Raw genomic sequence first — 12,178 nt, forward strand, 5'->3', positions numbered from 1 at the left:
CACCCACCACGCGAATCTAAGGTAAATTCATAAAAGTTTCACGTCCTCTACAGAGTCGTGAGGGAGGGAGAGTGGCGAGGGAGGGAGAGTGGCGAGGGAGGGACTCAGCCTCAAAACGAGCAACTGGTGTGGCGTTTTCACATCGGCACTGGGGAGACAAAGGCGGCCAGGCGTGGTGGATCCAAGTCCCGGGCGAAGCCGGGTCATGTGTATGTGTGTATGTGTTTATGTGTATGTCTGTGTGTCTCTATGTATGTGTGTATGTATGTGTGTGTATGTGTTTGTGTGTTTGTATGTGTGTGTGTATGTATGTTGTTTTTTTTTGTTTATGTGTATGTCTGCGTGTCTGTATGTATGTGTGTATGTACGTGTGTGTATGTGTTTGTGTGTATGTATGTGTGTGTTTGTGTGTATGTCTCTGTGTGTGTATGTGTTTGTGTGTATGTGTGTGTATGTATGTGTGTGTATGTGTGTGTGTGTCTGTGTGTGTGTGTCTGTGTCTGTGTGTGTGCGTGTGTGGTGTGTGGGGAGCGGTAGTGTAGTGGTTAGCGTGCTCTCTGTGTGTCTGTGTGTGTGTGTGTCTGTCTGTGTGTGTCTGCGTGTGTCTGTGTGTGTGTCTGTGTGTGTGTCTGTGCGTGTGTGGTGTGTGAGGAGCGGTGGGTGTAGTGGTTAACGCTACGCTGCGCTACCAACCCGGCGAACCGAGTTCCATTCCCGCTCACGCCCACCACCGGTGACGATTATTTGAACCTCCCCTAGGTCGACTCAGCCTCAAACGAGTAACTGGTGTGGCGTATTAACATCGCCACTGGGGAGACAAAGGCGGCCGTGCGTCAGTGGTGAGGGAGGGAGAGTGGTGAGGGAGGGAGAGTGGTGAGGGAGGGAGAGTGGTGAGGGAGGGACTCAGCCGCAAAACGAGTAACTGTTGTGGCGTATTAACATCGCCACTGGGGAGACAAAGGCGGCCGTGCGTCAGTGGTGAGGGAGGGAGAGTGGTGAGGGAGGGAGAGTGGTGAGGGAGGGACTCAGCCTCAAACAAATAACTGGTGTGGCGTATTAACATCGCCACTGGGGAGACAAAGGCGGCCGTGCGTCAGTGGTGAGGGAGGGAGAGTGGTGAGGTAGGGAGAGTGGTGAGGGAGGGAGAGTGGTGAGGGAGGGACAGTGGTGAGGGAGGGAGAGTGGTGAGGGAGGGACTCAGCCGCAAAACGAGTAACTGGTGTGGCGTATTAACATCGCCACTGGGGAGACAAAGGCGGCCGGCCGTGGTGGATACAAGTCCCGGGCGAAGCCGGGTAGTACAGCTAGTCCTATCTATGAAAGTGCTCTACCTGCAGGAACGTGAGTGAGTCCCTTTCCTCCTGTAGAGCGCGCAGGCGCGTGGCTGCTGCCTTGAGGTCGCTGATCTCGCGCTCATAATGAGCGATGTTCTCCTCGATCCGGGACAGCAGCTTGCCCCCCTTCACATCCACGCGATCCAGAGCCGTCTTCTCATCGTCATCCAGCATCGCCCTCATGCGGGCGAACTCGCCTGAGATATGAGCCTTGGTCTGGACCATGCAATCCTGCAAGGGTGTGCGATGGATGCTATCAATTAATATTCAATGCTATAAATACCAAAATCACATTGTTTTCTGGCTACTCCAAACCTAGTTTGCCCTGCCTCCACATGATGTGTCTGCACTTACATCTCATTGAACAGGTCGATAACTTTTAAGTATCTAGTTCCTTCACATCCATAATATGGTTAGTAAAATAAAAAGTAAAATTGGATTCCTCTTTGGAAATATTCACAACATAAAGTGAAACATTAAATTGTAAATCGAAACATAATTTTCCATACGGTCCCATGATATGACCTAAGATGCATTACTGAATCAACACATACTATAAAACATAGTTCAAAACATCTGAGATATTTTACGAACAAATATGGAAAACAATAACGATTAATAACTTTTGATTTAAAGCTTTCGTGACTGCAGGGATTCATATTCTTGGTTCTTTCGGTAGTCACGTAAAAGGGAAATAATAAAATAATATCAATATTTAACAATAAAAAATTCTCACGACGTTTCCGACTGCAACATAAGCAATCATCATCAGGTGTGAAATCCACAGCAAGAAAATTTGAAAAAAGTGGCGGTTTTTCCTAACGTCAGCAACACAGACAGCGATTTGGCAGTTGGCCAGATGGACGAGTCCATCTATGTTCGGAAAAGAGGAGGGGGGAGCATAAAATGGAATGCGGTCTGAAAGTCACCGTAAGCGTGAACACAATCAATTAAGACCCGACATGGTTTATCAAATCCTTCCAGTGATTGCTAAGCCACAATCCATTTTCTTGGTTGAAATTGTCTCTGTGTTTGTATATGTATATGTTAATAGACTCATGAACCAACCTCTCATGGTAGCCAGATGGATTGCAAGGACCAACACCTCGGCCGTGGCAGATCACTGTTATAATTCAGTGGGCTCACATGACATTGATTTCTCAACATTCTGCTGCTGTGACCCTCACCAGAACAAGTGGATTGAGAAACGAATGAATGAACAAACTCATGCATGCGACAACGCAAACAGGCTCATAGCAATATCGTTGAAGACATATCAAAAGTAGATTCAATTACGTAATTATCTGAATCATTAAAATGTACTACATCAAAAGAGCTAACCACTAATTCATCATGATTCGTGCATATTCAATTTAAAACGTTTTAAATAATAATTGTCTCTACGTTGTGCTGCTTTAGAAGTAGGTGCGTGTCTTGAGAGCAAAAGTGTTTTCTGGCATTCCTTGCACTCTCTTTATAGCCGCATCTCTTGTGTTTATTCTAGCATTCAACAGCCGATTTCCTGTAAGATTTTATCGTCATCTTCAGTAGTTTAATGTCTCGTTTATAATTCAATACAATCGTTGCTCCATACTGCTTTATTTTATCTGATCCATTGCAAGTCATTCGAAAAATCTTGCGACTTGCTTTGAAGTCTCACGAGAGATAAAACATTTTGTGTTAAACGTTTCATTAAAAAAATTACGTTTCAATCACTCGTAACTATAATACTGCAATGTTCTGCACAGTTATTACACACTGACTCAAGCCTAACAGAGTTCACTTGAATCTACGGAGTTTTCCTCAAGGGGAGAGTCACAGACTCCACTCAGGGCGGAGGTCACAGGGCCACAGACAGAGGCCACGCGGGTACCTGCACGTCCTTGCGAGTGGCCTTCATCTGTCCCACGGACGCCTCCGCCTTTTTCCTGTCCTTCTCCACTGCTCGCATCTCCTCACCGACTCTACCCTGCAAGAGACGAAGTCATCAGAAGAGATAGTTCTGAATTGCCCACCAGAAGCGTGGTGAGGAAGTCCGTATGGACTGACTGAAAAAGTCTAATAGACAAGGGACCTGTGGACAGAGAATCAACCCACGGTGATGTTTGTTGTATGATATGTTTCTATTATACTGGTAGTAACCTCCTGGTTACACCAGCCCACGGGGGATTATTCTGTCCGTCGTGCATTACAAATATTGCAGGGGTGGGTGGCGCTGGGTGGAGAGAGGAGGATGGAGAGGGAGGGGCTTGGTTGGGAGGGTGGGGCTGGGTGGGGAGGGCAGGAGGGGTGGGGCTGAGTGAGGTGGGGCTGGTCACCCCGTGGTGCCCTTATAAAACTCAACGTTTTACAGGTAGGAACAACAGGTTCCACACTGCCCACCAGGGATTATTTGTCTGTCGTGCATCGGAATGCAGCCCACCCATGCACCCCCACCCCACCGACCGCCGAGCAGGGCCACGATTGGTTGAGGATGTCGGGGAGGGTGGGGGGAAGGTAAACACGCCCAATCATCCAAATCCCCCCCCCCCCCAAATGCCGAGCGGGACCGCCATTGGTAGAGGCGGGGTGTAAACACGCCCACTCATGCAATCCCCACCCACCGAACACCGAGCAACGCCGTGATTGATTGAGGATGTCGGGGAGGGTGGGGGGGGAGGGTAAACATGCCCACTCATCGAACTGCCCCCCCCCCCCGAACGCCGCGCTGAGTGTGTGTGTGTGAGTCTGAGAGTGTGAGAGGAAGTGTATGTGTGTGTGTCTGAGAGTGTGAGTGTGTGAGTCTGAGAGTGTGAGCGTGAGTGAGTCTGTTAAGGCTATACGGGGATCTTTGTCTTTGTCTTTGTGTGTATGAGAGTGTGACTGTGACTGTGTGTGTGTGTGAGTCTGAGTCTGAGAGTGTGAGAGTAAGTGTATGTCTGTGTGAGTCTGAGAGTGTGATAGTGAGTGAGTCTGAGAGTGTGAGAGTAAGTGTATGTGTGTGTGTCTGAGAGTGTGAGGGTGAGTGTGTGAGTCTGAGAGTGAGTTTATGTTAGTGTGTGTGTCTAAAGTGTGAGAGTGAGTGTGTGTGTGTGAGTCTGACAGTGTGAGGGTGAGTGTGTGTGTGTGAGTCTGAGTGTGTGAGAGTGAGTGTGTGTGTCTGAGAGTGTGAGAGTGAGTGTGTGTGAGTGTGAGTCTGACAGTGTGAGGGTGAGTGTGTGTGTGAGACTGAGAGTGTGAGAGTGAGTTTATGTGTGTGTGTCTGTGAGTGTGATTCTGAGAGTGTGAGGGTGAGTGTGTATGTGTGTGAGTTTGACAGTGTGAGGGTGAGTGTGTGTGCGAGTCTGAGAGTGTGAGAGTGAGTATGTGTGAGTCTGAGAGTGAGTTTATCTGTGTGTGTGTGAGTCTGAGAGTGTGACAGTGAGTGTGTGTGTATGAGTCTGAGAGTGAGTGTGTGTGTGTGAGTCTGAGCGTGTGAGGGTGAGTGTGTGTGTGTGAGTCTGACAGTGTGAAGGTGAGTGTGTGTGTGTGAGTCTGAGAGTGTGAGCAGGAGTGTGTGTGTGAGTCTGAGAGTGTGAGATTGAGAGTGTGTGAGTCTGAGAGTGTGAGAATGTGTGTGTGTGAGTATGACAGTGTGAGGGTGATTGTGTGTGCGTCTGAGTGTGAGAGTGAGTGAGTATGTGTGTGAGTCTGAGAGTGAGAGAGTGTGTGTGTGTGAGTCTGAGAGTGTGATGGTGAGTGTGTGTGTCTGAGAGTGTGAGAGTGAGTTTGTGTGTGTGTGTGTCTGAGAGTGTGAGAGTGAGTTTGTGTGTGTGTGTGTCTGTGAGTGTAAGTCTGAGAGTGTGAGAGTCAGTGTGTGTGTGTGAGTCTGAAATTGAGAGTGTGTGTGTGTGAGTCTGAGAGTGTGAGAGTGAGTGTGTGTGTGTGTGTGAGTCTGAGAGTGTGAGAGGGAGTGTACGTGAGTAAGTGTCTGAGAGTGTGAGAGTGAGTCTATGTGTGTGAGTCTGAGAATGAGAGAGTGAGTGTGCATGTGAGTCTGAGAGTGTGAGGGTGTGTGTGTACGAGTCTGAAAGTGAGTGTGTGTGTGTCTGAGAGTGTGAGTGTGTGTGAGTCTGACAGTGTCAGGATGAGTGTGTATGTGTGAGTCTGAGAGTGTGTGCGTGTGTGTGTGTGTGAGTCTGAGAGTGTGAAAGTGAGTGTGTGTGTGTGAGTCTGAGAGTGAGTGTGTGTTTATGTCAGTCTGAGAGTGTGAGAGTGAGTTTGTGTGTGTGTGTCTCTGAGAGTGATTGTGTGTGTTTGAGTTTGAAAGTGTGAGAGTGAGTGTATGTGTGTGTGAGTTGAGAGTGTGAGAGTAAGTGTATGTGTCTGAGAGTGTGGGTGTGTGAGTCTGAGAGTGTGTGAGTGAGTGTGTGAGTCTGAGAGCGAGTTTATGTGTGTGTCTATGAGTGTGAGACTGAGAGTGTGAGAGTGAGTATGTGTGAGTCTGAGAGTGTGAGAGTGAGTGTGTGTGTGAGTGTGTGTGTTTATGAGTCTGAGAGTGTGAGAGTGAGTTTATGTTTGTGTGTCTGTGAGTGTGGGGGTGTGCGTGTGTGATTCTGAGAGTGAGTGTGTGTGTGTGTGTGAGTCTGAGAGTGAGAGTAAGTGTGTGTGTGAGTCTGAGAGTGTGAGAGTGTGTGAGTGAGTCTGAGAGTGTGTGAGTCTGAGAGTGTGTGAGTCTGAGAGTGTGAGAATGTGAGTGTGTGAGTATGACAGTGTGAGGGTGAGTGTGTGTTCGTCTGAGTGTTAGAGTGAGTGAGTGTGTGTGTGAGTCTGAGAGGGTGTGTGTGAATCTGAGAGTGTGAGGGTGAGTGTGTGTGTCTGAGAGTGTGAAGGTGAGTGTATGTATGTGTGAGTCTGAGAGAGTGAGAGTGAGTGTGTGTGAGTCTGAGAGTGTGAGAGTGAGTTTATGTGTGTGTGTGTCTGTGAGTGTGAGTCTGAGAGTGTGAGGGTCAGTGTGTGTGTGTGAGTCTGAAATTGAGAGTGTGTGTGTGAGTCTGAGAGTGAGTGTGTGTGTGAGTCTGAGAGTGTGAGAGTGAGTGTGGGTGTGTGTCAGTCTGAGAGTGTGAGAGTGAGTGTGTGTGTGTGTGTGAGTGTGTGAGTGTGTGTGTGTGTGAGTCTGAGTGTGTGTGTGTGTGTGAGTCTGAGTGTGTGTGTGTGTGTGAGTCTGAGAGTGTGAGAGTGAGTGTGTGTGTGTGAGTGTGTGTGTATGATTCTGAGAGTGTGAGAGTGAGTTTATGTTTACGTGTCTGTGAGTGTGAGTCTGAGAGTGTGAGGGTGAGTGTGTGTGTGTGATTCTGAGAGTGAGAGTGTGTGTGTGGGTCTGAGAGTGAGAGTAAGTGTGTGTGAGTCTGAGAGTGTGAGATGTGAGAGTGAGTGTGTGTTTGTGAGTGTGTGTGTGTATGAGTCTGAGAGTGTGAGAGTGAGTTTATGTTTGTGTGTCTGTGAGTGTGAGTCTGAGAGTGTGAGGGTGAGTGTGTGTGTGTGATTCTGAGAGTGAGAGTGTGTGTGTGGGTCTGAGAGTGAGAGTAAGTGTGTGTGAGTCTGAGAGTGTGAGAGTTAGTGTGTGTATGTGAGTGTGTGTGTGTGTGTCTGAGAGTGTGAGAGTGAGTCTATGTGTGTGAGTCTGAGAGTGTGAGAGTGAGTGTTTGTGTGTCTGAGAGTGTGAGCGTGAGTGTGTGTGAGTCTGACAGTGTGAGGGTGAGTGTGTGAGTCTGAGAGTGAGTATGTGTGAGTCTGAGAGTGCGAGGGTTAGTTTATGTGTGTGTGTGAGTCTGACAGTGTGAAAGTGAGTGTATGTGTGTGAGTCTGAGAGTGTGAGAGTGTGTGTGTGAGTCTGACAGTGTGAAGGTGAGTGTGTGAGTCTGAGAGTGTGAGAGTGAGTATGTGTGAGTCTGAGAGTGCGAGAGTTAGTTTATGTGTGTGTGTGAGTCTGACAGTGTGAAGGTGAGTGTGTGTGAGTCTGAGAGTGTGAGATTGAGAGTTTCTGAGTATGAGGGTGTGAGAATGTGTGTGTGTGAGTATGACAGCGTGAGCGTGAGTGTGTGTGCGTCTGAGTTGTGAGACTGAGTGAGTATGAGTGTGAGTCTGAGAGTGTGAGGGTGAGTGTGTGTGTGTGATTCTGAGAGTGAGATTGTGTGTGTAAGTCTGAGAGTGTAAGAGTGAGTTTATGTTTGTGTGTCTGTGAGTGTGAGTATAAGAGTTTGAGAGTGAGTGCGTGTATGTGTGTGTGAGTCTGAGAGTGTGAGAGTGAGTGTGTGTATGTGTGAGTCTGAGCGTGTGAGAGTGAGTGTGTGTGTGTGAGTCTGACAGTGTGAAGGTGAGTGTGTGTGTAAATCTGAGAGTGTGAGCGTGAGTGTGTGTGTGAGTCTGAGAGTGTGAGATTGAGAGTGTGTGAGTCTGAGAGTGTGAGAATGTGTGTGTGTGAGTATGACAGTGTGAGGGTAAGTGTGTGTGCGTCTGAGTGTAAGAGTGAGTGAGTATGTGTGTGAGTCTGAGAGTGTGAGTCAATTTGTGTGTGTTAGTCTGAGAGTGTGAGTCAATTTGTGTGTGTGAGTCTGAGAGTGTGAGATGTGAGAGTGAGTGTGTGTGTGTGTGAGTGTGCGTGTATGAGTCTGAGAGTGTGAGAGTGAGTTTATGTTTGTTTGTCTGTGAGTGTGAGTCTGAGAGTGTGAGAGTGAGTGCGTGTGTGTGTGTCTGAGAGTGTGAGAGTGAGTTTATGTGTGTGAGTCTGAGAGTGTGAGCGTGAGTGTGTGTGAGTGTGACAATGTGAGGGTGAGTGTGTGTGTGAGTCTGAGAGTATTAGAGTATGTGTGAGTCTGAGAGTGTGAGTGTGAGTTTATGTGTGAGTCTGAGAGTGTAAAAGTGAGTGTGTGTGTGTGCGTCTGAGAGTGTGAGTGAGTGTGTGTGAGTCTGAGAGTGTGAGCATGAGTGTGTGTGTGAGTCTGAGAGTGTGAGATTGAGAGTTTCTGAGTATGAGAGTGTGAGAATGTGTGTGTGTGTGAGTATGACAGTGTGAGGGTGAGTGTGTGTGCGTCTGAATTGTGAGACTGAGTGAGTATGTGTGTGAGTCTGAGAGTGAGTTTGTGTGTTTGAGTCTGAGAGTGTGAGTCTGAGAGTGTGTGTGTGAGTCTGAGAGTGTGAGAGTGAGTTTATGTGTGTGTGTGAGTCTGAGAGTGTGAGAGTGAGTGTGTGTGTGTGTGAGTCTGAGCGTGTGAGAGTGAGTGTGTGTGTGTGAGTCTGACAGTGTGAAGGTGAGTGTGTGTGTGTGAGTCTGAGAGTGTGAGCGTGAGTGTGTGTGTGAGTCTGAGAGTGTGAGATTGAGAGTGTGTGAGTCTGAGAGTGTGAGAATGTGTGTGTGTGAGTATGACGTTGTGAGGGTGAGTGTGTGTGCGTCTGAGTGTGAGAGTGAGTGAGTATGTGTGTGTGTCTGAGAGTGTGAGTGTGTGTGAGTCTGATAGTGTGAGGGTGAGTGTGTATGTGTGAGTCTGAGAGTGTGTGTGTGTGAGTCTGAAAGTGTGAAAGTGAGTGTCTGTGTGTGAGTCTGAGAGTGTGAGAGTGAGTGTATGTGTTTGTGAGTCTGAGAATGTGAGAGTGAGTGTGTGTGTGTGTGTGAGTCTGAGAGTGATTGTGTGTGTGTGAGTCTGAAAGTGTGAGCGTGAGTGTATGTGTGTATGAGTTGAGAGTGTGAGAGTAAGTGTATGTGTCTGAGAGTGTGGGTGTGTGAGTCTGAGAGTGAGTGTGTGTGAGTCTGAGAGTGAGTTTATATGTGTGTGTGTGAGTGTGAGTCTGAGAGTGTGAGAGTGAGTGTGTGTGTGTGAGTGTGTGTGTGTATGAGTCTGAGAGTGTGAGAGTGAGTTTATGTTTGTTTGTCTGTGAGTGTGAGTATGAAAGTGTGAGAGTGAGCGAGTATGTGTGTGTGTCTGAGAGTGTGAGAGTGAGTTTATGTTTGTGTGTCTGTGAGTGTGAGTATGAGAGTGTGAGAGTGAGTGCGTGTGTGTGTGTCTGAGAGTGTGAGAGTGAGTTTATGTGTGTGAGTCTGAGAGTGTGAGAGTGAGTGTGTGTGTGTGAGTGTGTGTGTATGAGTCTGAGAGTGTGAGAGTGAGTTTATGTTTGTGTGTCTGTGAGTGTGAGTCTGATAGTGTGAGGGTGAGTTTGTGTGCGTGAGTCTGAGAGTGTGTGTGTGAGTCTGAGAGTGAGTGAGTGTGTGTGTGTGAGTCTGAGAGTGTGAGTGTGTGTGTGTATGAGTCTGATAGTGTGAGAGTGAGTTTATGTGTGTGTGTGTCTGTGAGTGTGAGTCTGAGAGTGTGAGGGTCAGTGTGTGTGTGTGAGTCTGAAATTGAGAGTGTGTGTGAGTCTGAGAGTGAGTGTGTGTGTGAGTCTGAGAGTGTGAGAGTGAGTGTTTTTGTGTGAGTGTGTGAGAGTGAGTGTGTGTGTTTGTGAGTCTGAGAGTGTGAGAGGGAGTGTACGTGAGTAAGTGTCTGAGAGTATGAGAGTAATTCTATGTGTGTGAGTCTGAGAATGGGAGAGTGAGTGTGTATGTGAGTCTGAGAGGGGGAGGGTGTGTGTGTAAGAGTCTGAAAGTGAGTGTGTGTGTGTCTGAGAGTGTGAGTGTGTGTGAGTCTGATAGTGTGAGGGTGAGAGTATATGTGTGAGTCTGAGAGTGTGTGTATGTGAGTCTGAAAGTGTGAAAGTGAGTGTCTGTGTGTGAGTCTGAGAGTGTGAGAGTGAGTGTATGTGTATGTGAGTCTGAAAATGTGAGAGTGAGTGTGTGTGTGTGTGAGTCTGAGAGTGATTGTGTGTGTGTGAGTCTGAAAGTGTGAGCGTGAGTGCATGTGTGTATGAGTTGAGAGTGTGAGAGTAAGTGTATGTGTCTGAGAGTGTGGGTGTGTGAGTCTGAGAGTGTGATAGTGAGTGTGTGTGAGTCTGAGAGTGAGTTTATGTGTGTGTGTCTGTGAGTGTGTGAGTGTGTGTGTGTGTATGAGTCTGAGAGTGTGAGAGTGAGTTTATGTTTGTGTGTCTGTGAATGTGATTCTGAGAGTGAGAGTGTGTGAGTCTGAGAGTGAGAGTAAGTGTGTGTGTAAGTCTGAGAGTGTGAGAGTGAGTGTGTGTGTGTGAGTGTGTGTGTGTATGAGTCTGAGAGTGTGAGAGTGAGTTTGTGTGTGTGTCTGAGAGTGTGAGAGTGAGCCTATGTGTGTGAGTCTGAGAGTGTGAGAGTGAGTGTGTGTGGGTGTGTGTGTCTGAGAGTGTGAGCATGAGTATGTGTGAGTCTGACAATGTGAGGGTGAGTGTGTGTGTGTGAGTCTGAGAGTGTGAGAGTATGTGTGAGTCTGAGAGTGTGAGTGTGAGTTTATGTGTGAGTCTGAGTGTGAAAGTGAGTGTGTGTGTGTGAGTCTGAGAGTGTGTGTGTGTGTGTGAGTCTGACAGTGTGAAGGTGAGTGTGTGTGAGTCTGAGAGTCTGAGCGTGAGTGTGTGTGTGAGTCTGAGAGTGTGAGATTGAGAGTTTCTGAGTTTGAGAGTGTGAAAATGTGTGTGTGTGTGAGTATGACAGTGTGAGGGTGAGTGTGTGTGCGTCTGAGTTGTGAGACTGAGTGAGTATGTGTGTGAGTCTGAGAGTGTGAGAGTGAGTTTGTGTGTGTGAGTCTGAGAGTGTGAGTCTGAGAGTGTGTGTGTGAGTCTGAGAGTGTCAGAGTGAGTTTATGTGTGTGTGTGAGTCTGAGCGTGTGAGAGTGAGTGTGTGTGTGTGAGTCTGACAGTGTGAAGGTGAGTGTGTGTGTGTGAGTCTTAGAGTGTGGGCGTGAATGTGTGTGTGAGTCTGAGAGTGTGAGATTGAGAGTGTGTGAGTCTGAGAGTGTGAGAATGTGTGTGTGTGAGTATGACAGTGTGAGGGTGAGTATGTGTGCGTCTGAGTGTGAGCGTGAGTATATGTGTGAGTCTGAGAGTGTGAGAGTGAGTTTGTGTGTGTGAGTCTGAGAGTGTGTGTGTGAGTCTGAGAGTGAGTGAGTGTGTGTGAGTCTGAGAGTGTGAGAGTGAGTGTGTGTGAGTCTGAGAGTGTGAGTGTGTGTGTGTGTGAGTCTGAGAGTGTGAGTGTGTGTGTGTGAGTGTGAGAGTGTGGGGGTTAGTGCCATATTTTCTGTCCGTCTGCTACAGCAGAGGTGTAGGGAATTCCAAAAAGACCTACATCTCTGCTTTATTGACCTGGTCAAGGCCTATGATACCATCAGTAGGACTGGGCTCTGGGTTGTTCTTCGTGCTTTCGGAGTCCCTGACCCTCTGCTCATGATCATTAAGGACCTTCATGATGGTGAGCGGGCCCGGGTAAAACTACGTGGACGGGAGTCAGAGCCTTTCCCTGTACACCTTGGGGTGCGACAGGGATGTCCTCTGGCTCCCACATTATTTAACATCTATTTCGACTGCGTAGTTCGTGAAGCCTTTAATAGCTGTACCGGGGGAATTTCCATTTGGTACAGATATAATGGGAGTCTGATCGACGCCCGGGTGCGATCAAGGGATGGCTCCCTATTGGTCAACCACGTTATGTATGCCGATGATTTGGTAATAGCTGCTCATTCAGAAGAGGAGTTGGAGACGCTGCTGCTGAGACTGGAGCGTGCCACTAAGAGGTGGGGCCTTACCATCAGCCCCACCAAAACTAAGCACCTGCCTGGGTATTTTGTACCATCGGACACTCCACCCCCACAACTCCCAATTGGTGATGGGGCAGTTGTGGAGAGAGTGGAGAGTTTCCCATACCTGGGCAGTGTGCTTATGACCGGCTCCAGTTTATCAGCAGAGGTCTCACTCCGAATCAGTCGAACGGCAATATC

General features: G+C 48.1%; 1 protein-coding gene across 1 annotated transcript in view; it reads right to left on the reverse strand.

Moving 5' to 3' along the window:
- The window catches only part of LOC133359551 (E3 ubiquitin/ISG15 ligase TRIM25-like), an 83,077-nt gene that overhangs the window by 20,505 nt on the left and 50,394 nt on the right, over positions 1 to 12,178 (reverse strand). The window contains exon 3 of the mRNA XM_061577990.1: positions 1,332 to 1,565. Coding sequence (XP_061433974.1) covers positions 1,332 to 1,565 — 234 coding nt within the window. The remainder of the gene's footprint in view (positions 1 to 1,331; positions 1,566 to 12,178) is intronic.

Source organism: Lethenteron reissneri, chromosome 65 (genome assembly GCF_015708825.2).
Source record: "Lethenteron reissneri isolate LAM-NWPU_2019-01 chromosome 65, ASM1570882v1, whole genome shotgun sequence".
Taxonomy (NCBI): domain Eukaryota; kingdom Metazoa; phylum Chordata; class Hyperoartia; order Petromyzontiformes; family Petromyzontidae; genus Lethenteron; species Lethenteron reissneri.